General features: G+C 36.4%; 1 protein-coding gene across 4 annotated transcripts in view; it reads right to left on the bottom strand.

Moving 5' to 3' along the window:
• The window catches only part of KLHL5 (kelch like family member 5), a 75,991-nt gene that overhangs the window by 9,331 nt on the left and 39,619 nt on the right, over nucleotides 1–27,041 (bottom strand). For all 4 annotated transcript variants that reach the window (XM_054486766.2, XM_054486769.2, XM_054486767.2 and 1 more), the window contains 4 exons: nucleotides 26,442–26,654; nucleotides 16,187–16,373; nucleotides 9,441–9,665; nucleotides 5,197–5,359 (listed from right to left, as the gene is read on the bottom strand). In XM_054486766.2, the coding sequence (XP_054342741.1) occupies nucleotides 5,197–5,359; nucleotides 9,441–9,665; nucleotides 16,187–16,373; nucleotides 26,442–26,654 (788 nt within the window). The remainder of the gene's footprint in view (nucleotides 1–5,196; nucleotides 5,360–9,440; nucleotides 9,666–16,186; nucleotides 16,374–26,441; nucleotides 26,655–27,041) is intronic.

The raw sequence follows: 27,041 nt of genomic DNA, 5'->3' as shown, positions 1-27,041 counted from the left end.
TTTCATTGAATTTAAGGTGCCATCAGTTATAAAACACACTGTCAATGTGTGTGTCATTAAAGAAGATATGCTATGTTTGAAATGACACATGTAAGTATCATATATCACTCTGTATATACATGAAAAGGAAAACAAACTGCACATGAAGGCAATGACAACTATTTCACCACTGCCATCTCTTTGACAAGTCACCATTGATTGTAATATGCACTGAAATTCTAGAGGTGTTAAAATATGTGTCTTAGAATAGACAAAATATGGTGTATAAATATACCATGGCTTATTTTTTTTAATAGTTAAGACTTTATTATCAAGGAAAGAAACTAACCTCTGAGCACCTACCATAGGTTAGGCACTTCACATGTACTAATTTAATCATCACAGTGATATAAGAAACTGTTTGAATCCCTGTTTCACAGGTAAAGAAACAAAGGTTCACAGAGTAAGAGACTTGCACACGGTCACCCAGGAAGCAGCAGAATCGGGACATATAGTTTCATTAATGAACAGTTGGACAGTCAACACAGTCATGTAGAATGTACTTGTAATAGTGAAATAGGAGAATAAAAATATAGCTTGAAACAATGGCATAAAAAGTAACATTTGTTATGTATGAACAATGATCCTTCATTAATTTAAATTACTGCAGAAAAGGATATAGGTTATCATGTGAGCGACCTAAATGTTACCTAGTAGATCAATTTAAATTCATTATCAATCAATACACTGCACTAATTTGAAATAGTCTTTTACTCTGAACCTAAAATGTTTGTAAAATATTTTAAATATTTGAACACAATATTTCTTGTTAAGCAAAAATCTTCTTGTACTTACTATTCATTTGGGAAGCTCTCTATAAATATTTTTTCTACTAGTTTTTTTAAAAGAGTAAATTTACTTTGTTGCTCATAGAAAAGATTATACATTTTGAATTTACAAATGTTAGTTAATACTTAACCGTTTTTATCATTTCTCAAGAAATAATATTTTAACTATCCCAAATTTCTGCCAATTAAAACTCTAGGTATTTATATTTGGGTAAATCTATATACTTAACCACAGATTTCCTAATTAAGGTATGCCACTATGTCACTGAAACTATTTCTTAAATAATAAGATGACCATATCTTAAACAGCAACGTATGGTTGTAGCAATATCTTGTTCTAAACTTAAAGTATATTAATAGTATGGAAATTGAAATTTATTTGAAACTTATCTATTAAAATTTATCATAAGACTTCTTTTATCTGTTAAAGACTTTTATCTATTAGTAACTTGTTTATGTTCCAGTTATTAATATTATTCTTATCTTCAACTAATACTTGGTAGAAGAGTTATCTAAATATGGATCATAGAACATGAGAAGCCTTCAACAATTAGGGAATATCAGTAATTTAAAATAATTCACACATGCATATGTGTGTGTGCATGTGTGCACACCCACACATACCCACACACGATAGGCTTTAAAGCATCTTACCCTCTTGAACAGTGGATTCGTGGGTCTGTATTGTAAAGAATGGTATAATACAATGATTAAGAGCATGAACTCTGGAACCAGACTCTCTGGGTTTGAATTCTGGTTCTACCACTTACTAGTTGTGACTATGGACAAGTTATTTAACCTCCATCTAAATTTCATCATCTATAAACCCTGCCTCATAGGATTCTTAATAATTAAATTTAAAGTACTTTGAACACTGCCTAGTACATGATAATCATGGCATAAACATTTACAGAGAAAAATTAATTACGTCTCTGTGTTCTTGTAGAAAATAGCACTTACAGGAGATCTTAAGTGTACAAACAATGTTTATATTCAGCTAATATTAAGGGTTAAAATCAATTGGTAACACTTCCTAAATAATCATTATCTCAAGCAATGATTTTCAAACTGTGTTCTAAGAATAGGATTCTATGAAGAAATTGAGGGAGTCTAAAAAATGGTTCATTTGAATTTCAAATTTTAAAAATTATTTTTCATTTTCAAAAATATCACCTGGCTCAATTAAATGCCACGTAAGACTCAGAACTCATCTCTCTTCCCCTTGATACTGTCTATTACAATAAAAAGAGAAATATTATGTCAAGTTGTGAAAGTATTGTACTACCTATATATACTTAATAATAAGATTTAGGTCTTGCCTGACTTTTAAAATTATGATCAAGAATGCAAGTAGGCTGGGCACGGTGGCTCACACCTGTAATCCCAGCACATTGGGAGGCCAAGATGGGAGAATTACTTGGGCCCAGGTATTTGAGACCAACCTGGGCAGCACAGTGAGATCCCATCTCTAAAAAAAAAAATTTTTTTTAAATTAGCCAGGCATGGTGGTGCATGCCTGTAGTCCCAGCTACTCAGGAGGCTGAGGTGTGAGGATAGCGTGAGCCTGGGAGGGAGGCTGAGGCTGCAGTGAGCTGTAATCGTGTCACTGCACTCCAGCCTGGGCGACAGAGCTAGACCCTGTCTCAAAAGTAAAAGGAATGCAAGTAGTTGGCAGATACTGTTTGAGATTCAACTTAGAAAAAAAATTCATTACTACTTTCAAACTGTTTGGGCAATTTAACTGAAGAATTTCCTGAAATTCCAATTAAATTACTCTAGTAGTTAAAATAACTGTTACCATTTCAGCCTCTTATCTGTGGATCAAGATTTTCCTCATATTAGACAATCAAGACAAAACACAGAAATAAGCTGTTCTTTAAAGTTTATTCTTCTGTTCTTCAGCACTTACTCTTCACAGATTTTTATAATAAGTAAATATGATATGCTTGAACTTGTAATACATTTGAAATAAGTTTAAAATACACTTGAACTTCCATTTGCCTTTTAAATATTGAGGTATTTTTAAGATTTCATTTGAAAGAGAGATTCAACTGCTAAAAATATTTGCCAGCCAGTGGCTTAAAGGTAGCCTGAGCAATTGGAAGTCTAAATAAGGTTTCTTTCTATCAAACATGGTAGGAAGAAAAATTTTAACACCTTAAAAATTTTAAGATTAGGAGGCCAAGGTGGGCTGATCACTTGAAGTCAGGAGTTCGAGACCAGCCTGGCCGACATGGTAAAACCCTGTCTCTACTAAGAATACAAAAATTAGCTGGGCATGGTGGCGGGTGCCTATAATCCCAGACATTTGGGAGGCTGAGGCAGGAGAATCACTGGAACTCAGGAGGCTGAGGCAGGAGATCGCTTGAACCCAGGAGGCGGAGGGTGCAGTGAGCTGAGATTGCCCACTGCCCTCTAGCCTGGGAGATAGAGCAAGACTCTGTCCACTTCCCCACCACCCCCTCCAAAAAAAAAAAAAAAGAGAAAGAAATTATAAATAAGTTAAAATAGGCCAGGCACGGTGGCTCATGCCTGTAATCCCAGCACTTTGGGAGGCCAAGGCAGGCGGATCACCTGAGGTCAGGAGTTCGAGACCAGCCTGGCCAACGTGGTGAAACCCCGTCTCTACCAAAAATACAAAAATTAGCTGGACATCGTAGTGCACACCTGTAGTCCCAGCTACTTGGGAGGCTGAGGCAGGAGAATCACTTGAACCTGGGAGGCAGAGGAGGCTGCAGTGTGCTGAGATCGTGCCACTGCACTCCAGCCTGGGCGACAGAGTGAGACTCTCTCAAAATAAAGAAATAAATAAGTAATAAGTTAAAATAACAAAAACCACAAAAATCAAAGTTCTTCATTTTACAGAATAAAAAAATTGAGGCACAGAGAAATGATTTGTTCTAAATCACAAAGCAACGATAAGAAAAGATGCATCGTTAGTTTCTTTCAACCAACCGCATACTTTCTACTTACTCCAGATTCTTTAGATATACTATACATTCAAAATCAAATTTCTTAATAGTTAGTAGATTAGACATCCTTAGCTTCTGATATGATTAATTAGGTTGTCTCTGAATTGTATTCAATTAACTGTACTTTAGGTGGGTTAAGGATTGAAATATTTCTCATTAGAGGGCAAGAAAAGGTAAGAAAGTAAGATGTTTCTATGCCTAGAAATCTAAGCTGCGGTAGGTCCGGAAATCAGGTTTTAGAGAAGGCAGTTATTCTTTTGTCCTCTATTAGAAATAAGGGCTAAGAAATATGCTGCTGAACAAAAATTAATCCAATGAATCAATCCCAAAGGTTTAAACCAAAGGGTCAAAACCGAGAAGATACTGTTTCATTTTCTTTTCTTCTCATTTACTAGATTCTTTAATGGCAGACTCTTACCAAAGAGTTTAGAAAGATACGTAGTGATGAATTTTGAAGTGATTTCTTTAGCTAAAATAAACGAGAGGAGGGACATGGAGATAAAAAACATCTAAAAAGTGATTTCCATTTATCCATCTTATCACATGTAATAGTGCTTAAAAAAAGTATCAAAAAATAGAACATAACTGACAGGTCCTGAAGAAACAAGATCTTAGGTCCTAAAATATAAAAAATTTCACTATTTTTTTCATTTTTCTTATAATAATCAATAACACAATTCTATACATAATTTTAATTCTATTTTAACCTTGATTCATTTATTTTTCTGGAAACAATAACAAAGCATTCTAAATGAGCAAAAGGTACCCCACAAATAACTTTAATAACCACAGACAGCTTCATTTTATGGAAGAAGAAAGGACTGAAAAAATATGGACTCTCCGAGTAACTGAGAGCTATTAGTGATGGCTCTACCTATATTTGTTTATTCAGAGCAGGCAAGAGGCAAGAGAGCACCTCTTTATAAATCCATTCTAGTTTTCACCAGTTTTCCAAGATAAGAAAGAAAAGAGATAAAAGTCAAGATAAATCAGTAGAAAAGATGGAAGGAATTTTTAGAGAAACACTGAGAGAGACTACACTACTTTTAAAAGACCATATATACTTTTAAACATAATACAGATAATATACTTTTAAAGTATATTAAATAAAATATTTTAATATAGATATACCAGATTTTTATAGTACAACTTATTAATATTGAACATTAATATAAAATGTCTTCACTCAAAATGATAACTAGACATGTATAGTATCTGCACATTAAAATGAAAGCCTAGCTTAAAAACTATTTATATTTACGACTATTATAGAAAAAGACATTGTCTTAAAAGTTTCTTCAAATCACTGTATTTATGTATATCTTTAAATTAGAAATGATATAGCTTAATAAATTTGGTGTATTGCATTTTAAATGGAACTTTAAATATTTCCTTACTTTCCACTTAGTACTGCCACACCTACTGTACTCCTAGGGGTAGACATAGTGGCAACAAAATTCCACTGGCGAGCCTGAGGGTCCCATCTTTCCACTGTGTTCAGATAGCTCCAGCCATCATGTCCTCCTACGGCATACATGGGACCTTCCAGTACAGCCACACCTATGAGGAGACAGGAAACAATTAACGACTTCAGATTGGCTGCTGTCTTAAAAATCACATTTTAATTGAAGTATAAGTACAATAAGCCTTAAACATACAAATTGAACTGAGTAAACATTTATGATGCAGACAAGGGTCCTCCTCACTATTCTTAGTAGGTTGGTGGTTGGGTGGGTGGGGTTGAAATAGCACGGTTGTTCTGGTTTTAAAAGTTCTAGAGACTGGCCAGGCATGGTGGCTCATGCCTGTAATCTCAGGAGTCCGAGGTGGGAGGATCACTTGAGGTCAGGAGTTTGAGACCAGCCTGGCCAATATGGCAAAACCCCTTCTCTACTAAAAATACAAAAATTAGCCAGGCATGGTGGCGGGTGCCTGTAATCCCAGCTACTTGGGAGGCTGAGGCAGGAGGATCACTTGAGCCTTGGGGGCAGAGGTTGCAGTGAGCCAAGACCATGCTGCTGCACTCCAGCCTGGGCAACAGAGTGAGACTCCGTCTCAAAAAAAAAAAAAAAAAAAAAAAAAGAAAAAAGTTCTAGAGGCTGGGCACGGTGGCTCAAGCCTGTAATCCCAGAGCTCTGAGAGGCCAAGGTGGAAGGATCTCTTCTGAGATCAGCCTGGGCAACACAACAAGAGTGCCATCTCTACAAAAATTTTTTTTTTTTAATTAGCCAGGCGTGGTGGCATCACCTATAGTCCTAGCTAAGGTGAAAGATCCCCTGAACTCAGGAGTTTCAGGTTGCATTGAGCTATGATTACACCTCCAGCCTGGATGACAGAGTGAGACCCTGTCTCTCAAAAAAATTAAAAGTTTTAGAGGCAATATTTTTAGGTACAACAGTGGAAAATTATTTTTAAACAGACCAGATGCATACACTGCTACTATTTAAAACATTTTTCAACAATTTGGATTTAAGATATATTTGGAAAAGTATTTTTATACCTTCCTCCCTATTAATTCAAATTCATGAGATTTTACTATAGTTAATTTGATACCATAATCTATTGGTATGATTCATCAGCAGGGAGCTGAGCTAGACTCATTTGTTAATTTATTCAACAAATATCTACCGCATGTCTACTAAGTACCGGGCACTCAACAGAATATAACGGGTAAAAGCTGTGCCCTCATAAATCTTATAGTCAGGAAATTGACATAAAATATATTTTGGGTAATAACAAGTGCTAATTTAAAAAGTGGTGCAGAGTAAAAGGATAGAGAGGGTCAGGGGAGACCTTTCTGATAAGGTAACATTTAAGCAGGAATGTGAATGAAGCTGGGAAACCAGATTTGGAGATAGCTGGGGAAAGAGAAGGTGAGGCAGAGGAAACGGCACATGCAAAGGTCCTGAGGTATGCTCACTGTGTCTAAGGGACAACAAAGTGGCCAGTCTGGCTAGGCAGTGTGAGTGAGGGGGAAAATGTAAGAGATGAGGGCGAGTGTGGAGCCAGATCATGCAGGACAGTCAGAGACTGCAGATAAGGACTCTGATCTTATCTCTTGTAAGGACTTTGGATCTTATTCTGAATGAGATGGAGAACGGTCTCCATGATGGCTTTGAGGTACAGGGATTTGAGAAGAGGTGCGACATGATCATGGCCAGGTCAGATAAAATATGTGTCACCTGGGGGCCAAAAGAACCCCTGTATTACAGATATATTTTAATTTGTGAAATCACAGCCAGATAAGAAAAATACTCATCATTCATGCATGACCCAAATCAACAGATTGTTCCACTCATATGTTATATATTGTACCCCACCAGTACTAGCTTTTGGAGATTTTATATGTGTGTGTGTGTGTGTGTGTGTGCGTATGCATATATACACACATATATGTGTATATAAATATGTATACCTGTTATTTATATGTATATATGTGCATATACACATTTTTATGCGTATATATGTATAAACATAAAATATAAATACACATTAAAATATACATCTATAACATATACACATATTGTATATACATGTTTATGATATATGTATATCTCTCTAATTTTACATATATACATATATATGTAATGCATAATATGTCAAAGGGGGCAGAAAACTTAAGGGGTTCACCTAATTCAACCCATTAAAAAATGACTTTGAAAATGAATTTTAAGCCTGGTGCAGTGGCTCACAAGTGTAATCCTAGCACTTTGAGAGGCTGAGGCAGGCAGATTGCTTGAGCCCAGGAGTTTGAGACCAGCCTGGGCAACATAGTGAAACCCTGTCTCCACCAAAAATAAAAAAATTAGCCAGGTGCGATGGTGCGTGCCTATAGTCCTAGCTACTAGAGAGGCTGAGGTGGGAGGACTGCTTTAGCCCAGAAGGAAGAGGTTGCAGTGAGCCAAAAACGTACCACTGCATTCCAGCCTAGGTGACAGAGCAAGAACCTGTCTCAAAAAAAAAAAAAAAAAAAATTTAGCAGAACTCCTTTTTTTAATGAAATTTTCATATAATTACCACATATGAAGAGATAAAAGGAATGTTTCTTAAATAAAAGTTTATTTTAGGCCAGGCGTGGTGGCTCATGCCTGTAATCCCAGCACTTTGGGAGGCTGAGGTGGGTAGATTACGAGGTCAAGAGATTGAGACCATCCTGGCCAACATGGTGAAACCCGTCTCTACTGGAAATACAAAAATTAGCTGGGCGTGGTGGCGCGCGCCTGTAGTCCCAGCTACTAGGGAGGCTGAGGCAGGGGAATCACTTGAACCTGGGAAGTGGAAGTTGCAGTGAGCCGAGATTGTGCCGCTGCACTTCAGCCTGGTAACAGAACGAGACGCCGTCTCAAAAAAAAAAAAAGTTTATTTCGTAAGTTCAAATTTGTAACAGTTATTTAATTATAAGGTAACTTAATAAGAACACTGCTGCTTTGAGTGACACAAAAATTTTAAATTAGGGCTTAAAGAAGACAGTTTTGAGCTATGTGATCATCTTCCTTTCAACTTGCTGCAGTTCAATAAAGTCTTTTGTATGGCACCTAGAACTAATGACAGTATTCAATGCACAATGTCATTTGTACAAAACAGCTGGACTATGAGCAATCACATTCTATGTACTATATCTATAAGGATTTAGCCTGTGTTAGAATTACATTTTCTTCCCCATGGTAGGGGAGGGGAAGCACGCAGTTAACTTACTCTATTTACCCTGGATTTTATGGTCAACCCAAATTTCTAAGTCTCATTCATGCTTAACTCACATTTTCCCAGTCTGTGCCTATATAATAGTTGATTTTATGGACTCAAGAGTAATGTTTTACAAGTTTACTGTGTTAAATTTCATATAGTTAATTTTAAGCTCCTTCTTTGTGTCTTTGCCTTAACCCTCTGGTTTTATTTCCTTATCAAACTTCAAACTTAAGATCTTCTTTCACTCACAACTAATTACAACTAGTGGAAATCTATGTCTCTTTGATCTTTTACTGTACCCACCACCATACCCATTTCAATCTTTATCCCTAGAGAGTTTTCATTACTGTCTGTTGTTATCTGGGGGAAGCCTCTACTCTGGTGGTATTAAGAAATTGAGTATTGTATAAACCATACTATCTAAACTCAACCATACCTTCACTGGTATTGATCCTTTTTTTTTTTTTTTTTTTTTTTTTTTTTTGAGATAGATGTTTTGCCAGGCTGGAGTACAGTGGCACGATCACAGCTCACTGCAGCCTTGACCTCCCAGGCTCAAATGATTCTCCCTCCTCAGCCTTCTGAGTAGCTGGGACTATAGGCCCAAGCCACCTAATTTTTTAGTTAAAAAAAAATAAAATAATTTCCCAGCTAATTTTTAAATTTTTTGTAGAGATTGTTTTTTCCTATGTTGCCCAGGATGGTCTTGAACTCCTAGGCTCAAGCAATCCTCCTGCTTTGGCCTCCCAAATTGCTGGGATTATAGGCGTGAGCCACTGCATCCAGCCTCATCTTTTATGATGACCTACCAAATTCTTTATTGCAGTATGTGAGGAATGCTTGGTGACTGCTGCTGACGCAGTGGCTGCCACACCGGTCCTCTGCCTGGTTCAGAATGTAAATGTGCCACGGGAGCTATGTGATATTTTGAGTGAATCTGCATAGTTGTACTTACCAAGGCCATGTCTATGTGTGGACATAGGTGGCATCACACTCCAAGTTTTTGTTTTGGGGTTGTAGCACTCTACAGTATTCAAAGTCTTCAGTCCATCTCTTCCTCCAACCACATACAGTTTGTCATCTAGCACTGCAACACCGAACTGTAGCCTCCTCCCATTCATATTTGCTACTGGAGTCCACATATTTGTACGGAGATCATACTTTTCAATGCTTGTTGCTCCTTCATAGTAATATATAGAAGTTATGTAAATAAAAATTATACCATGATTGGTAATTTTATGAAATCACAGACACAAAAATATAATCTTATTAGCATTGAGAATATATTTCATGAAGGTCCTGCATGATCTAGCCTCTGCCTTCCTCTGTGTTCTCATCTCCTACTATTCTCCAGGGCATACACAGGCCCCAGTAAGAAAAGGTCAAATGGACAACGATTATCTGTCAAAGGAGCGTGAGAAACAACACCCAGAAGTGGGGGAAAAAAAAAGCAGGGGCGTTAAGTGTCATGGAAGCCAAAGGAAGAAAGTTTATAGCAGTAGGTCTGCTAAAAGTATCCTACTGAAAGGATCAAACAAGATGAAGACTAAGAAGTATTATTGGATTTAGCCACACAGAGGTCATGGAGGTTCCTTATTGAGTGGTTGAGACGTGACTGGGAGATGAAGAAACACGGTGAGCATAGAAGATTCTTCTGAGAAGTCTGGCTATCAAAGTAAGGAGAGATAGAAATTACTAGAAGAGTTGAGGAAGGTTTTGTTTTGCTTTGAAAATTTGAAAACTCAGAGTTTGCTTAAATGTGAATGAAAAGCATCTGGTTGAGAGGAAAGCAGCTAAAAATACAGGAGATGAAAGGGATCATAACGAACATAATGAACCATGTTCATTATGGTTCGTGGCGAGGCAGGAAAGCACAGTATCCAGGGCATAGGCAGAAGAGCTGTCTTTCATAGGAGGAGGGGAACATATTCTATTGCAATAAGCAAGGACAGGGGTAAGTACAGATCAGGTACTTTGGGAACTATGATGGTAGGAAGTTCAGGAAGTTGCTGCCTGAAGGCATCTATGTTTTTCTTTTCTTTTTTTTTTTTTTTAAGAATTGGAAGATTCCAGGACTCCTTTGATCTCTTTATGAGTTAAGATGAGCGGATGTTTAAAAAAACAAAAAAACAAAAGCCCTCTAAAAAAACCCAACCCCCAGTTGTGAAGAGTTCATCTAGAATCCACTTCTCCCTTCTAAGCTTCTAATACATCATGTAAGCCGTGCTAGCCTTATAGAATTATAATCATGACTAACACTTATTCTAAAGTATTTGTTATAATTTGGTCATCAGAGCACTAGTATTATTGATAATTTCCTAAAATTTAGAAATAGTTTTGTTATACATATAGATTTTCTCATGTTATAGTTTTTATTATTTTTTATTTACCCTACAGAATTCTAAATTATTTGGGATAGACAAGTCTTTTTCTACCTCCGCATACATACATATATATATATATATTTTTTTTTTTTTTTTTTTTTTTGAGACAGAGTGTTGCTTTATCACCCAAGCTGGAGTGCAGTGGTGTGATCTCGGCTCACCACAACCTCCACTTCCCAAGTTCAAGCAATTCTTGTGCCTCAGCCTCCCAAACTGGGATTACAGGTATGCACCACCACTCCCAACTAATATTTTGTATTTTTAGTAGAAACAGGGTTTTGCTGTATTGGCCAGGCTGGTCTCGAACTCCTGGCCTCAAGTGATCCTCCCGCCTCGGCCTCCCAAAGTGCTAGGATTACAGGCATGAGCCATTTTGCCTGGCCTTCACCTCTGTATTTTTTACAGCACCAAATAGAGTCCCTTATACTTAGTACAGCTGTTGAAAAATATGTTTGAATACTTTTTCTTTATAGTTTCTAGCTATAGTGAGGTTTTTTACTCATATGCTTACATTATAATAGTAACATACATAGTAATAGTATATTTAATTACTCTAAATTTGATCTTAAAATATTATTCCTTCCATCAAATAAATCAAATCAAATTAGAAAATTCCCTCCAACAAATAAAAAGCTAATATCTTTCTTCACAAATACATTTAGGGAATACTTTTCTTTTTAATTTTAAGTTATTTCTTTTAGATCTAGTTTACTAAGCAGTATCATATTCATATGAATTGGTAACTAAAAGTTATTTTGCTAATTTCAAACAAAAATATTAAAACATAGTCTCAGGTATATATATATATATATATATATATATATTCCAAATATCCAAAATTAACAAAATCCTAATAATTGTAAAATTTTACGTAAATGCTTGGGACTTCCCTAATTTATACCAAATAATTAACCTTTTATAAAAGTAAGAACAAATATACTCTAACATTTTCATAGTGGCTATTTGGAGCCCGTATTAGCTGATTTGTTTGGCCCTATACTAAACAGATATATGAAGGGACCAAGAGTCCAATGGTCAGACTACCATCTGACTAAGGCAAACTGCTCTTTATTATAAAGATGGGAAATAAGATAAATTAGGGCCAGGCAGATAGCTTGAACAGGATAGGTCAGAGTATTTAATCATTAAAAAAAACTCAGAAATAAAGTTGGTCAAACAGAAGGGCCAGATTAGAGAAAGTCTTAAATGAGGCATTTGCATCTTATGTGGTAAGAAATAGACTGCTGGAGTTTTTGAGCAGAATAATGGCATGTTCACTGAAGAGTTAATGGAGTAGAGTATCATCTCCAAAGCCAAAATGCCTGTTTGAATCTTGATCTTATCACTAACTAGTTGTGTAATCTTTGGAAAGTTGCTTAAGTTCTCCAAGTCTTAGTTTCCCTATATATAAAAGAGAACTGTTAAGAAGATGAAATAATATAGGCTAAGTGCTTAGCATAATGCCTTCCATATATTAACAACATAATGAATGCTATTCCCTCTAAATTAACACGACCAAAATATGTAGGCTGACAGAAGGCTAACTGGAATTAGAAGGATGGCAGCAGAAATCTGGAAGAATTAGATATAAGGCCCATTTGAATAAAGACCTGATGACTGTCAGAATTTAAGGTTCCAGAGAGACAGAGAGAGAATGAGAATTGTTTACTTTGGGTGCTTAGTATCTAGTCCCCTTCCCAAGCTTGGGGAATTTTCCACTTGGGGAATTCCCACTTGGGGAATTTCCAAGTCCCCATGAGCCTTGATGGGAAGCAGGAACTCATCTCCCAGAAAGCTGAATAGACAGATACGCATTTTCCTTGCCATGTACCATGTACCAAGTTTGAGTTAAAAGCTGAGCATCAAGTAGATATTTTATACAAGTTGGAAATATGAGAATAAAATCAAAGTGAGGGTATTATACATAAATATAGAGATAATAGTTAAAGCCTTGAAAAGGGGAGAAAAAGATAGAGGGAGAAGAGTGCTAGTAATGACTACAAAAGCTAGCACCAGTTCCAGGTACACAGATGATACTTAATAAGTATCTGCAGATTATCTGAACAATGGAAAATCTTTTCCAATGTTGAAATATTTATACTGTAACCCTAATCAGTTATCTTAAGTTATTTATTTCTGTACCATGCAGTCATCAGACCTATATCTAAAACTTAAGCATCTACAAATAAATAGCACTATGTTATATGTTATTCGGGTTAGAAAGTGGTAGTCGGGGGTTGCTATTGAATGGTCATGGAAGGCCTCCTTGGTAAGCTGACATTTAAGAGATTTGAGTGAATAATTTCTGCTAGGCATTTCAATATCCGGGGGCAGAGCATGCCAGTGAGAGCATCAGCTAAAGCAATATCCTGGATATGGATAAAATGTTTGGCCTGTTAGATGAATGAAAAGGCCAATGGGGTTGAAATAAAAGCATCAGTAACGGAAGAAGTATTAATAGAATGAGCTGACATCAGAGAGGTAGCCAGAAGTCAGAGAGAGATTGTCAGGAGATTGCAGACTGCTAGTACTAGGAGTTCAAAGAAAGGGGAGATCAATGCATATTGAGGGATAATACACAGAAAGCTTCTAGCATAATACTGGCACCCTGTAGGCACTGTGAATAGTGTTTATTGCTATTATTTTTAATTATTATTATTTTTTTGAGACAGACTCTTGCTCTGTTGCCCAGGCTGGGGTACAGTGGTACGATTTCAGCTCACTGCAACCTCCGCCTCCCGGGTTCAAGCGGTTCAAGCCATGCCTGGCTAATTTTTTTTGGTATTTTTTAGTAGAGATGGGGTTTCACCATGTTTGCCAGGCTGGTCTCAACCTCCCGACCTCAAGTGATCCACCCGCCTCGGCCTCCCAAAGTGCAGGGATTACAGGCATAATCCCAGCCTATTTTTAATATTAATAATAACTTGTGAGAGTGGTACAAAGAATTCTTAAGATACCTTTGACCCAGATTTCCCAAATGTTTACTTTTTACTGTATTTGCTATGTAGGTATTTTTTTTTTTTTCCTGAACTGTTTTAAGAGTAAGTTGTGGCTGGGCACTGTGGCTCATGCCTGTAATCCCAGCACTTTGGAAGGCCGAGGAGGGCAGATCACGAGGTCAGGAGATCAAGACCATCCTGGCTGACATGGTGAAACCCCGTCTCTATTAAAAGTACAAAAAAGTTAGCAGGGTGTGGTGGCAGGTGCCTGTAGTCCCAGCTACTCGGGAGGCTGAGGCAGGAGAATGGTGTGAACCCAGGAGGCGGAGCTTGCAGTGAGCCGAGATAGTGCCACTGCACTCCACCCTGGGTGACAGAGCGAGACTCCGTCTCAAAAAAAAAAGTTGTGGCCCGGTGCGCTGGTTCATAGCTGTAATCCCAGCATTTTGGGAGGTTGAGGCAGACGGATCACTTGAGGTCAGGAGTTTGAGACCAGCCTGGCCAATATGGTGAAACCCCATCTCTACTAAAAATACAAAAGTTAGTCAGGCATGTGTGGTGGCATGTGCCTGTAGTCCCAGCTGCTCAGGAGGCTGAGGCAGGAGAATTGTTTGAACCTGGGAGGCAGAGGTTGCAGTGAGCTGAGGTAGCATCACTGTACTTCAGCCTGGGTGACAGAACAAGACTCTATCTCAAAACAAAAAAACAGTAACTTGCAGAAATGATGGCATTATACCCCTAATACTCAGTGTATCTTCCTCAAAATGAGAAATTATCTGATAAGACCAAAATACACCTAATGCTAAATGATGAGTTAATGGGGGCAGCACACCAGCATGGCACATGTATATACATATGTAACTAACCTGCACATTGTGCACATGTACCCTCAAACTTAAAGTATAATTTAAAAAAAATACAAAAATTAGCTGGGCGTGGTGGCACACGCCTGTAGTCCCAGCTACTCGGGAGGCTGAGGCAGGAGAATTGTTTAAACCCGGGAGGCAGAGGTTACAGAAAAAAAAAAAAAAAAAAAAAGACCAAAATGCAATAATCAAAATCTGGAAATTAACTTTTTTTTTTTTTTTTTTTTGAGACAGAGTCTTGCTCTGTCACCCAGGCTGGAGTGCAGTGGTGCAATCTTGGCTCACTGCAACCGCTGTTTCCTGGACTCATGTGATCCTCCTGCCTCAGCCTCCCATGAGTAGCTGGGACTACAGGCATGCGCCACCATGTCGGGCTAATTTTTTTGTATTTTTGGTAGAGATGGGGTTTCACCATATTGCCCATGCTGGTCTTAAACTCTTGACCTTAAGCAATCCACCCACCTCGGCCTCCCAAAGTGCTAAGATTACAGGCGTGAGCCACAGTAGCCGGCCTGAAATTAACATTTATACAATGTTATTATCTAATCTACAGACCTTGTTTGGATTTTGTCATTTGTCTCAGTTATGTCCTTTACAGCAAAAGAAAATCCAAGAAGATGCATTATAATAGCTGTCATGTCTCTTTAGTCTCCTATAACATGTCTCTTTAGTCTCCTATAATCTGGAACAATTTCTGAATCTTTTTTATATTTCATGACACTGACATTTTTCAATACTATAGACAGGTAAGTTATTTTGTAGACTGTCTCTCAACTTACATTTGTTTCCTCCTCATGATTAGATTCAGGTTATATGCTCTTGGCAAGGACGGCATAGATGGGCGGCTGAGTTCTCCGCAGCAACCTATCTTGCACAATGCTGCTGCTTAGTCTGATTTCTGTCAACATTATCTTTGATCATTTGCTTAAGTGCTGTGTGCCAGGTTTTTCTACTGTAAATATACTATTTTACTCTTTGTAACTAGTAAACATGTGGCTGAGAGACACTTTTAGACTAAGTATCTTGTTCTCAAACTTCTCCCACTAGGTCTCAGCATCCGCTGATAATTCTTGATCGAATTGGTTATTGGTGGTTACTAAATGGTAACTTTTGTAATCTCATCTTTCCTTCTATAGTCATTCGTTGGCATTCTTCTGTAAGGAAGAGCTTTCCTTTCTCCCTTGTTTATTTGTATAGGTGTGGAACCATGGAAACTTTCTGATTTCATAGGTTATAATCTTTTACTATTATTTATTTTGATGCTAAATTATCCCAGATTTGGACAGTAGTAGCCCCTACAAGCTGTTTCCTGTGTCTTTTGACCTATCTCCATCATTCTTTGAGCACTTCCTTATTTTCTGGCCTACAGGATGTTACACAATTATCTGGTACTTTTTCTGCCCCTGTCCTGCAGCCAGCCATTTCTCCAAAGAGTTCTTTGGCCATATATATACTTATTAAAATATCTTTTTCTCTGGTCCTCCCTCCCCCAAATAAAAGATTATTTGATACCTTTTGTTGAGTCCATTCCCCCAACTGCAAATAATGTACCAACAGTTGACTTCCTAGGTTTTGTCCGAGGACTTTGTAACATGGGTCGTCTCTCTGGTAATAAATGGTACTTCATTGCTTCCATAATGAGTTTCTGACATTCTATATCATCCCGAAAAAGTGCGTTATTTTCCATGTCTGCCAGGAACTAGAAAAGAATAGTGGGTATGTATACTGAATGACTAAGAAAATGGTAGGGTTTACAGAAAAAAATGACATAGTTCTCAAATGGATTTTACATATTTTTTAAAAATTCAAACATAGGCACATATTTTTAACTAAAATATGCAACATTTACAAGATTTACATTTTAAATTTCATTGAAAAACAAAACACGAGTAGCATAAATGGTATACTCTAAAATCTTAGTACTGTAGTGCTTATCTCTGGGTAGTAGGAATACTGGTGCTTTTTAAATAAAGTTTTTTTTACTACTTTTCTATAATTTCCAGATTTTCTAAAATAAATAATTTTACTATTAAAATCAGAAATAATTCTAATGGAAGAATAATTATAAGTGGGAGGTGACTAATTATGCTGTGTTCACTTAATTTTGCTAAACAATGTTCAACTAACAACTGCAAAAACAAAAGTTACCAATTTCTCAAGGGGAAAAGAACTCCAAACAGTGATTGGTCTAAAAACATTAAAATCCCTTTTGTGTCACTGAATCCAGCTTTATATATTTATATAACACAAATACAATTTTTATATGTTTAGTACAAATATGATTACACCTTGTCTTTTAAAAAATAAAATGAAAATTGATCACATTGGAAATTAAATAAAACAAAAAAAATTAAAAATCTTTTCCTTTTGTGCTTGGTTCTACATTGCCCCTCCCCATCCTGCAATTCTTCCCTGCCTTATAAACAACCTGGTGTGCAGCCTTTCATATTTATGCAATCCTCTGCTGACATAATTCTCATACATTTATATGTATAACATATATAAATATATGTAAACTTTTTACAGTTTTTTCTTTTACTAATTGTTTTATTATATACTTTGCTGCATCTTACCATCTTTACTCAACATTATCTCAAGAAAATTCCTCCAGGTCTTCTGAAAAGGTATAGTTCTGATTTATTCTTTTTAATAACTGAATAATACTCCATAGTATATAGACATGCTAATTTTTTAGCCATTTCCTTATTACAGACATTAATTTTGTTTCAGTATGTACATACATATATACATATGTATATATACGTATATATACACGTGTATATGTAAGCATACTTTTTTCTGCTACTAAAAACAAGTCCAGTACAGAAGTCCTTATGTATTAATTTTTACCTTTATAGGATAGATTTGTAAGAACTGAATTGACTCTAGGTGGGTCAAAGTATATATGTATGTATGTATGTATGCATGTGTGTGCACATATATGTGTATCTGTGTGTGTCTATGTGTATGATCGATGTTGTCAGATTATTTTCCAAAGTGGCTCACATTCCATTATAGCCATGTATAGCAAAGTGGCTCACATTCCATTTTTCATATATATATATAAAAAAAAAATATGTGTGTATATATATGTGTATATATATATAAAATATGTATATATATATAGCGCCATGTATATATATAGAGAGAGCCATATATATATAGCCATATATATAGCCATGTATAGCAAAGTGGCTCACATTCCATTACAGCCATGTATAAGAGCACAAGAGCACAACATTCCTGCCAGGAATAAGTGTTTTAGCTCTTTTTGTTAATGATATTACATTTTCCCTTTAATCTGAATTTTCCTGATAAGTGAATATAAGCATTTTAAAATATTTTGACCATTTGTACTTTTTTCTTCCTTTATCTGCCTCTTTTCTACTATCTTTTGATTAAAAATTTTAAGAGTTCCTTATAATACACACACTAATCCTTTATTTTTCAATTGTATTTTTCTAGATTTTTAATCATTTGTCTATTAAGGTTGTTTCATAATACTTTTGCCATTCAAATAATTTTTCATGTTTAGGTCATCAAATATGTGTCTTTCTTTTCATAGTCCTGGTTACAAAGTCTTGTCTTTTTGCTTCAGTTTGTAGATGTAGTCTCCTGGATTATCTGGCAAGATTTTATTGCTTTCTTTCATTTAGGCCACTGATCCATGTGAAATTCATTTTTTTGAAATTAATGTTTAAATAGAGTATGAGTGGAGGAGCATTTTTATTTTCTTTAAGATCAATAGCCAGTTCTGTACCACTTATTAAATAACCCCCTCCATTTCCAGCTGAACTGAATCTTGGCCATACTACATTCTCATAAATAGATCTCAAAGTATATGAGGTTTATTTTTTTTATTCTTTATTCTGTTCTATCGATCTATTTGTCTATTCCTATTTCTAAATAGTATATTACAGTGTCTTTATAGCGTATTCTGATACCCAATATTTTTAAGTTTTCCCTCGCTGTTAACCTTTCATAGCTTCCTTCGATATTTTTGTGCCTTTATTTTTCATGTAAACTTAAGACAAATTTATCCAGTTCTTTTTATCCTGATTCTTTTGGAATTCTAATAAGAACTTAAATGTATTTATTAATTAAATTTATTAATTTTCTTAATTTTTGGAGAACTGACATTTTTATATTGTCTTTCTGTTCATGAAGCCTTTCCATTTGTTCTATAGCTTTTTACACATTATACCTTTCTTGATTATATATTTCCCATATATTTTATTATTTTCATTGCTATTGGGAATGGGTTTTAAAAGTTTATTTCATGTATGTTTTGCAGGAGAGAAAACCTACTGATTACACTTGTATTAACCTATTACTTTACCAAATTCCCTTATTAAACTCTATGTTATGCAAATAATCATAATTGTCACCAAATAGGGATAGTTGAATATCTTTTTCTAATGTGTATGCTAATTATTTTATTATTGCAATTGCTAAAGCCTTCTAAAGAATATTAAATAATTAGGCTGATACAGAGTATCTTGTTTCTGGTTTGAATTGATATGGTTTTAGTGTTTCATTATTTAGGATAATAGTTGCTGTAACATTTAGTCATCTATTTTTATTATATTCAATAAAGATAATACAGACTTTCAGATTTTTTTTTTTTTTGAGACGGGAAGTCTCTCTGTCACCCAGGCTGGAGTGCAGTGGCGCAATCTCAGCTCACTGCAACCTCTGCCTCCCAGGTTCAGGCAATTCTTCTGCCTCAGCCTCCTGAGTAGCTGGGATTACAGGCATGCACCACCACATCCAGCCAATTTTTGTATTTTTAGTAGAGACAGGGTTTCATCATGTTGGCTAGGCTGGTCTTGAGCTCCTGACCTCAAGTGATCCTCCCACCTTGGCCTCCCACAGTGCTGGGATCACAGGCATGAGCCACCATGCCTCGCCCCTTCATAGATTTCTTAATAATCATTTTAGTATTCCTGGAAAAAGACCTTTCTGGCCAGAGTGTATCTTTTTGATACACTGTGGGTTGTATCTGACAATATATTTCTTTACAATTTTACTGGGGCATATTTTATGTGTCCTAATTTATCCATTCAAAGTACACAATTCAATGATTTATAGTAAATTACCAAGTTGTGGAATCATTACCATAAAACAGTTTTGAAACATTTTCATCACCTCAATTAGATCCCACATGCCCATTTACTGTTGATCCTCATTCCCGTCTTCTGTCCCAAGCACTAATCTGTCTCTACAGATTTGCTTTTGCTGGACATTTCACATACAGAGAATCATACAATATGGAGACTCTGTTGTCTTGCTTCTTTCCCTTAGCATACTTTTGAGACTTGTCCCTGCTGTAGCTCCTCGTTATCAGTGCTTCATTTATTTTTACTGTTGAGTAATATTCCACCGTCGGGCTACTCCTTAGGTTGCTTCCAGTTTCAAGCTATTATGAATAAAGCTGCCAAGAACGTTTATGTCCAAGTCTTTGTGTGGATATATTTCTCTTGGGTAATTATTACCTAGGAGTAGAACTGCTGGGGCATATGGCAAATTTATGTTTAACTTTTTAAGAAACAACCAAACTGTTTTCTAAAGTGGCAGCCCCGTCTTACATTCCCACCAGCACTGTACAAGGGTTCCTGTTTTTGCACATCCTCACCAATTGTTAGTTTGTCTCTATTTTAGCCATTTGGGAAGGTGGAAAATGTGGTTTTATTTTGCATTTTCCTAGTGACTAATGATGTTGATTATATGTTCATGTTTTTATAGAGGAAGAGAGAAACAGTCTCTAAAAAGAGTCACTATAAAAAAGTTGGTGGCATTTGGAAACTAGCACTGCATACCAAAGGCAAAAAAGCCAAATTAAGACCTAAGTCCCCTGACCTACACCAGAATATACATTTTGGTATTAATTACTCCACATTTTTTTCTATGCATGCAAAACCTAGTTATACTTGTCACAGAAACCATTAGTGAATATGCATAAAGTTGGCTCATTAAGGTTAATTTTAATGTTTATGTTAATTCTATTATATACAATTACTTCAGTCATTTCTAAAAAATAAATGTGAAAAAAATGTAGAAAGTAAACTCTTGGGAGACTTAATAGTAACTGCAATTTGAAGCAAAGGATATTTCCTAATATACATATAGTATCTATCAATTATGAATAAGTAGGATTAATTATATTTGAGTAAAAAAAGCCATTAATCTAAGCATCAGATTAATCAAATGGGAGGAACCAGATATCATTTAGAAAATTATTCAGAAGACACTGAGAGAAAAACTACAAAATATATGCTTTCCTGAACTCTGCATTTTTGGTGAATACTAAATGCCTTCTCTGCTACAAAAGAAGAGCAAATTATTAAACTGAAAGCATTCATAATACAGGAATAAATTTTCATTTTGTAAATTTTTATCCTGACTCTCGTATTTGTTCACCTTATGACTACTGCTCTAAAACTGTCCCCTCAAACACAAATAGAATGTGAATAATTTATGAACTCTATAGATGTTAAAAAAATGTTTTGGAGGCTGGGCGAGGTGGCTCATGCCTATAATCCCAGCATATTGGGAGGCTTAGGTGGAAGGATTGCTTGAGGCCAGGAGTTTGAGAGAGCTTGGGCAACAAAGTGAGACCCTGTCTCTACAAAACAAACAAACAAACAAAAAAAACAACACTAGTCAGATGTGTGATGGGGCACAGTGACTGTAGTCTCAGCTACTTGAGAGGCTGAGGTGGGAGGATCACTTGAGCCCAGGAGTTTGAGGCTGCAGTGAGCTATGATTGTGCCACTACACTCAAGCCTGGGTGACAGAGTGAGACCTTGTCCAAAAAAAAAAAAAAAAAAAAAGTTGTTTTAGTATCAATACCTTGTAAACTAAAAGAACGCTAAAGGTAAATACTGACTCATTTTATATTTCCGACTTTCTGTAGAAAACAATACTAAACAGAGAGCAGAATAGTGGAGACTCAGATACTTATAAATTCAGGCTAAACACTGAAAACATTCACAATTTGGGTGTCAAAATCTTTTAAATAATATATATATGTCCTAGTATTTCTATTCACATGGTTTAAAATTTGATCAAATTGAAATGTTTGGAATGCTTTCAAAAGTCAAATAAAATCAATCACAGTACTTTGAGAAGCTGAGGCGGGAGGATCACTTGAGTCCAGTAGTTGAAGACCACTCAGGGCAACATGGTGAGACCCTATCTCCACAAAAAAATTTAAAAGACTGGCTGGGCACGGTGGCTCACACCTGTAATTCCAGCACTTTGGGAGACCGAGGTGGGTGGATCTCGAGGTCAGGAGTTCGAGACTAGCCTGGCCAATGTGGTAAAACCCTGTCTCTACTAAAAATACAAAAATTATCCAGGCGTAGTGGCATGCGCCTGTAATCCCAGCTACTGAGGAGGCTGAGGTACGAGAATCGCTTGAACCCGGGAGATGGGAGGTTGCAGTGAGCAGAGATCGTGTCACTGCACTCCAGCCTGTGCAACAGAGTGAGACTCTGTCTCAAAAAAAAAAAAAAATTTAAAAACTGGCTGGGCATGGTGGTGTTGGTGGTGTGTGTCTGTAGTTCCAGCTACTCAGGAGGCTGAGGTGGGAGGATCTCTTGGGCCTAGGAGGTTGAGGCTGCAGTGAGCCATGATCATACCACAGCACTCCAGCCTGGGCAATAGAGTGAGACCCTGCCTCAAAATATAAAATAAAATGACCATAAATACTTCTCTTCTGGATTATTCAGAGTTTTTTAAAAAGCCATACAAAGGTTTGGCATGGTGGCTCAAGTTTGTAATCCCAGCATTTTGGGAGGCCAAGGTGGGTGGATCACCTGAGGTCAGGAGTTCAAGACCAGCCTGGCCAACATGGTGAAACCCCATCTCTACTAAAAATATAAAATTAGTTGGGCGTGGTGGCGTGTGCCTGTTAATCCCAGCTACTTGGAAGGCTGAGGCAGGAGAATCTCTTGAACCCAGGAGGCAGAGGTTGCAGTGAGATGAGACTGCACCACTGCACTCCAGCCTGGGCAAAAGGAGCAAAACTCGGTCTAAAAAAAAAAAAAGCCACACAAAAATGATCATCTGGTAGAGGATTACAATCACAGGCATTATTTCCTATATTATTTTAAGAATCTACTGTTGGAGACACTATGATAAAATTACTGTATGTAAGTTGAATCCCTTCTAGCTAGGGTAAGTGGAATGTTTCATGTTACCAGAGTAGAATAAAATCTCATTTAGTTGGTATCATTGGAAAAGGAACTATTTCACAAAAATAAATTCTCTTGGTAAACAGACCTAATCCCAATTTTTAAAATATTAGTCATTTATTATTTGATTGGCATATGGCAATTTAATGATTGTTATATTTTCCTACCTCTTAAAATAAAACATACAGAATACAAATCCAACATTTTCTTCATTATTTTAGTGTCCACTTCAAAACTTTATTACTTGATAACTCTAATTCTGCAATCTTGCCATTCACTTTTGGCAATGAAAAAAAAATCAACCCTGCCAATATCTCTAAATGTCACAATACTGCAGCACAGTATTATCACTGTAGGAAAGAAAAATGTTCTGAGAGGTAAAGTAACTTGTTTAAATTATACAAGGCAATGTGGCCCCCATCACCACAACTTATGGTGGATAATGGTTCTCAAACTTGAGGATGCATCAAAGCCACTGGAAGACTTATTAAAATGCCATTTGCTAGGCCCCAGCTCCAGAGTTTCATATTCAGTAGGTGTGGGGTGAGGCCTAATTTGTATTCCCAAGAAGTTCCCAAGTAGTGCTGATCTTCCTGTTAGGAATCACACTTTGAGAACCACTGGGCTAATCCACTGGATTTTTCTTCCTTGTCTTCTTTGTAGCAAAGGATGATGATAAAACTTCGTCCTTTTTCAAGTGTGATATCAATTTTTAATAACACTCAGTTAATTAGCCAGGTTTGGGAACAACCACTATATACTGTGTTTCCTAGGGTTCATCCCAAGCACTCTTGTGTACTCCTTGGCCAGTGTCATTCTCTTGCCTTTGGATTCAACAATCTAAGGAAGTAGTTTTCAAAAAAGACTAAGGACTTCAGAGTCCTTAGGCTCTAAAAGAATTAAAGGTGCCAAGAAGCTTTGGGAACATGATTCTTCAACTTCCTTCCCCATCCCCTGAATTAGCTCTTCATTCTATATTCCTTGTTTCAATTGCCGGCACCTTTTAATTAACCTAATTGCACAAATCAGAGTCATTCTCGATTCCTCTTTTTGTATATCTTCACCATTCAGTCATTAAGTTTTGTCAATTTGACCTCATAAATAGCTCTTGAGCCTGGTAATTTCTGTCTATATCCACTGCCACAGTGTGCCTAATTCACTTGTCTGAATTCCAAAAGCCTTCCTAATTGGTTTTTGGCTTTGACCCCTCAGATCCATTCTCCACAATGCAGTTATAGTAATCTTTCTGAAATAAAATTATAATTATGCCATTCCTATTAAAAAATCCTTTAGTGCTTCCTCGTTGCTTTCAGGATAAAATTCAAACTCCTTGGCATAACTAGAGGTTCTCCATGTTCTGGTCCATTCCCCTCTTCAGCCTCATCTCTTTACTTTATCCCCTTTTATTTCTGCACTCTAGCCATGCAAACTACCTTCAAATTCCAAAACACAATATATTTGCTTATGACTTCATGATGAAGTACAGGCTCCTATTTCTCCTGGTTTTCATGCCCCCGCTTTTGGATGGCTAATTCATAATGTGGATCAAATAACACTGTAAGAAATTCTCCCTGCCTTCTCGTCAAACCCCCTCTTTTTGGTGGGCTACTTCTTTTATTTTCAGAATGCCACATTCATGTATCTGTCACAGTCTTCATCTCATTATAATCACTGATTTATTTTTTAATCTATTTCTTCCTCCATCTGATACCATCTCCCCGCCACTCCCAGCAATTTTACACACAGTACACTCAAGAGGCAGAATGGTTTAGTGGACAAGGCACAGAACTGTACTTGGGTTCAAGTCCTACCTCTGCCTCTTATTAGCCCTGTGATGTTAGCCAAATAGCAAAAACCAAATAAAACTACAATGCAGAAAGAGAGGAATTTATGCAATCATATTGTAATTTTGAACATATGGATTTACTTTTTTGGTCTGTCACTTCATTTGTACAACAGGTGTTGGAACAAATGATCTCCAAAATGCCTTTCAACCCTAAGAACTTATGGCTAGGATTATCAGCAGTATCCTGGATAAGAGACATTTTAAAGGTCTATGAGAGTCATGCAAATATAGTATCATAAATATCTGAAACTACAGAAGTGAAGTCAATTGTCAGGTTACTTAATTACATAGATTCTTCCCAAAGTCGAATAGGATTTTTCAAATTTGGTTTGATTTCATCTAGAAAGAATTTTTAAAAATCTGCTAAGTAGCAGTAAAAATGTAACTCCCTTTTAAAAATCTGATTTCAAGAGAAACATTTTATTATGTTACTTTTCCTGAATTATTATCAACTCAGGCAGTTTCAGTTCTATGTATTCATACAATATTCTATTTCTGAAGAGGAAGGTCTTAGAAAGCATCCACATTGATTACTGTCTCTGTAAAGAACAAACAGTAACTTGTGCTCACAACAGCAGGAAATAATACATTATGCTCAAGATAACTGCAAATAAGAGAACGTTTGTGACACTTTAAATTAAAAAAAGAAAAAGAAAGTCTGAACTTGAACAGTAACAGCTCATTCTTTTTCTGCTTTCAAGACCTCTTTCACCATTCAAGGCCTTGAGATAGGCAGCAAAGTATGCAGGGAAAATTTTTATATATTCCAGTGAAAATTGTAAAAAGGGGAAAACTATGCATGTAAATGTTATGACTAATTGCCTTGAACATACCAATCAGATATCTCTTAATTCTGAAATAATATTTTTATTCACAGCACATTTTATGTCACAGAGCATGTTTCTGATCCTTATAATAATCCTGTGAGGTAGTCAGGGAAGATGTTATCTCTACTTGACAGATGAAGAAACTCAGCTGTGTGAATATGCCAAGTCACAGAGTTTTAAAATGTCAGAGCTTTGACTATTAATATACCTTGTTAATCTATATATCACCAGAATCCAGTATTTAGTGGATACTTAATAAACATGTGGCAAAGAAATTAATCTAAATTTTCTGGTTTCAAGAGTCCAGTGCTCCTTTTATTAGCAGTTTTAGTAATTCTCCTCCAATTGGGAGGATAGGTTTGTAGCTGAGTTAATTAAATTACTAACCCAAAATCAAGAATGTTACTTAATTGAGGTCGGGCACAGCGGCTCACACCTGTAATCCCAGCACTTTGGGAGGCCGAGGCAGGCAGATCACCTGAAATCAGGAGTTTGAGACCAGCCTGGCCAATATGGTGAAACCCTATCTCTACTAAAAGTACAAAAATTAGCCGGGCATGGTGGCACGCACCTGTAGTCCCAGTTATTTGGGAGGCTGAGGCAGGAGAATAACTTGAACTGGGGCGGCGGAGGTTGCAGTGACCTGAGATCGTGCCACTGCACTCCAGCCTGGGCAACAAAGTGAGACTCCATCTCAAAAAAAAAAAAAAAAAAAAAAAAAAAGAATGTTACTTAATTGAAGCAATTTAGGTAGCCAGATCTTCTGGACTGAAAGCATAAGCAGAATTTTGTTAGCTCACTATCTTTTCACCTACACGTTTCATAGGAATATATGTAAAATTACTTTGATAGAATAGGCAAAAAAAATTTCCTATAAACGAGTACCTATTAATTACCTGTGGTGCAAGAAGAGGTAGCCTAATATAAGCCAAAAGTTTACTTAGATCTTTCCGTCTCTGTTCCAAATCATGACGGACCCAAGTAAGAAGTGCATTCAATATTGTCTCCTCATTAGGAATGTTCATGTCATCACTAGCCAAGAGCTTTGCAATTTCGCTGGCTGGTAATAATACAAATTCCTGGTTTCTGATTACTTCCATGAAATGCTCCTAGAGGGAAGAAATAGCAGATAAACAATATTGTTCCCTCTGACCATCACAATTTACTTAGAAGGAAGTAAAAGCTTTTTATATTAGCTACCAAAACACAATTTATATTTTAGACCTTACAATATAATACTTACTTGTTAGGAAAGAAACACAGCAGAGAAAAAAAAAATTAAACTATAATTATGTTGTTAAACATATACAAGTAGAATTAAAGTGTTATATCACTTATTACATTTAAAAAATGGACCTGGGACATTTAAGTGTTGCTTCACTCAAGTTAGGAAATACTTTTGGCAATTCTTTTGAAGGAAGAGAGAAAAAATGAATTAGACACTGAGATGTATGATACTCTTAACACCAGAAGTGGTTGGATTTGTGGTTTGGATT

This window comes from Pongo pygmaeus, chromosome 3 (assembly GCF_028885625.2).
Source record: "Pongo pygmaeus isolate AG05252 chromosome 3, NHGRI_mPonPyg2-v2.0_pri, whole genome shotgun sequence".
NCBI lineage: Eukaryota > Metazoa > Chordata > Mammalia > Primates > Hominidae > Pongo > Pongo pygmaeus.
The sequence above is the reverse complement of the archived record's forward strand: the minus strand, read 5'-3'. Positions and strand labels throughout refer to the sequence as shown.